The sequence below is a fragment of the Monopterus albus genome, unplaced genomic scaffold, assembly GCF_001952655.1.
Source record: "Monopterus albus unplaced genomic scaffold, M_albus_1.0 scaffold6792.1, whole genome shotgun sequence".
In the NCBI taxonomy this organism is placed as follows: domain Eukaryota; kingdom Metazoa; phylum Chordata; class Actinopteri; order Synbranchiformes; family Synbranchidae; genus Monopterus; species Monopterus albus.
Genome location: NW_018134649.1, coordinates 1 through 625, shown reverse-complemented (window position 1 = coordinate 625; position 625 = coordinate 1). Strand labels below are relative to the sequence as shown.

The 625-nt window shown below is 43.7% G+C and overlaps 1 protein-coding gene across 1 annotated transcript; it reads right to left on the bottom strand.

Moving 5' to 3' along the window:
• Nucleotides 1–4: 4 nt before the first annotated feature.
• Nucleotides 5–558, bottom strand: LOC109954345 (leukocyte elastase inhibitor-like; the record flags this gene model as incomplete). The annotated part of the gene is made up of 3 exons (XM_020589708.1): nucleotides 404–558; nucleotides 133–313; nucleotides 5–45 (listed from the first exon to the last, which is right to left on the bottom strand). Coding segments are annotated over exons 1-3 (303 nt in total), but the record flags the coding sequence as incomplete, so codon positions are not given.
• Between the last annotated feature and the right edge of the window lie 67 nt (nucleotides 559–625).

Below are 625 nucleotides of genomic sequence, written 5' to 3'. Positions count from 1 at the left end.
TGTGAAAGACTTTGGACAGCACAAGGTCGTTTTCTGGAGCCATGCCTGTTATAAAAGATAGGGATAGAGAAAATAATCACCTCCCCTGATCCCACCCTTAAGAATGTGGCATGACCTAGAAATATGTCCTACCTGAGAAGTCACTCCTATTCCCATCGAAGGCATCGACCATGCCCATGCTGATCAGTACATTCCTCAAGTCATACTTCTCCTCCATCTTGAATCGAGGCAGGCCCACCTGAACCTCAACTTCATTCATCATGTCTGGGTTAGTCCACTTCACAAAGTTCTCATTGGTCAGCTCCTTCTCCAGCTGGGAAGTCGGACACAAACTCAACTATTAGCTTGGTTGTGTCTTGTGGGTTTCTTTATATGTGCATGTGCAAGTGCAAGTGCGTCCTACCTTCTCCAGACCTGTTGAACTGTCCTCTATATCATTGGGGAGAAAGATGAGCATGCTGAGCTCCTTCCCTTGGTATGGCATCTCTAGGATCTGTCAAAGAGAGGGTTCCAGACATTACAGCAAATATATGTACTAGTCTAATCACTGTTTGGTTATTTTTGTGTATTAATGAAATAGGTTATGGGATTACATGCAACAAACAATGTTCTTGTTAGGGAGTTA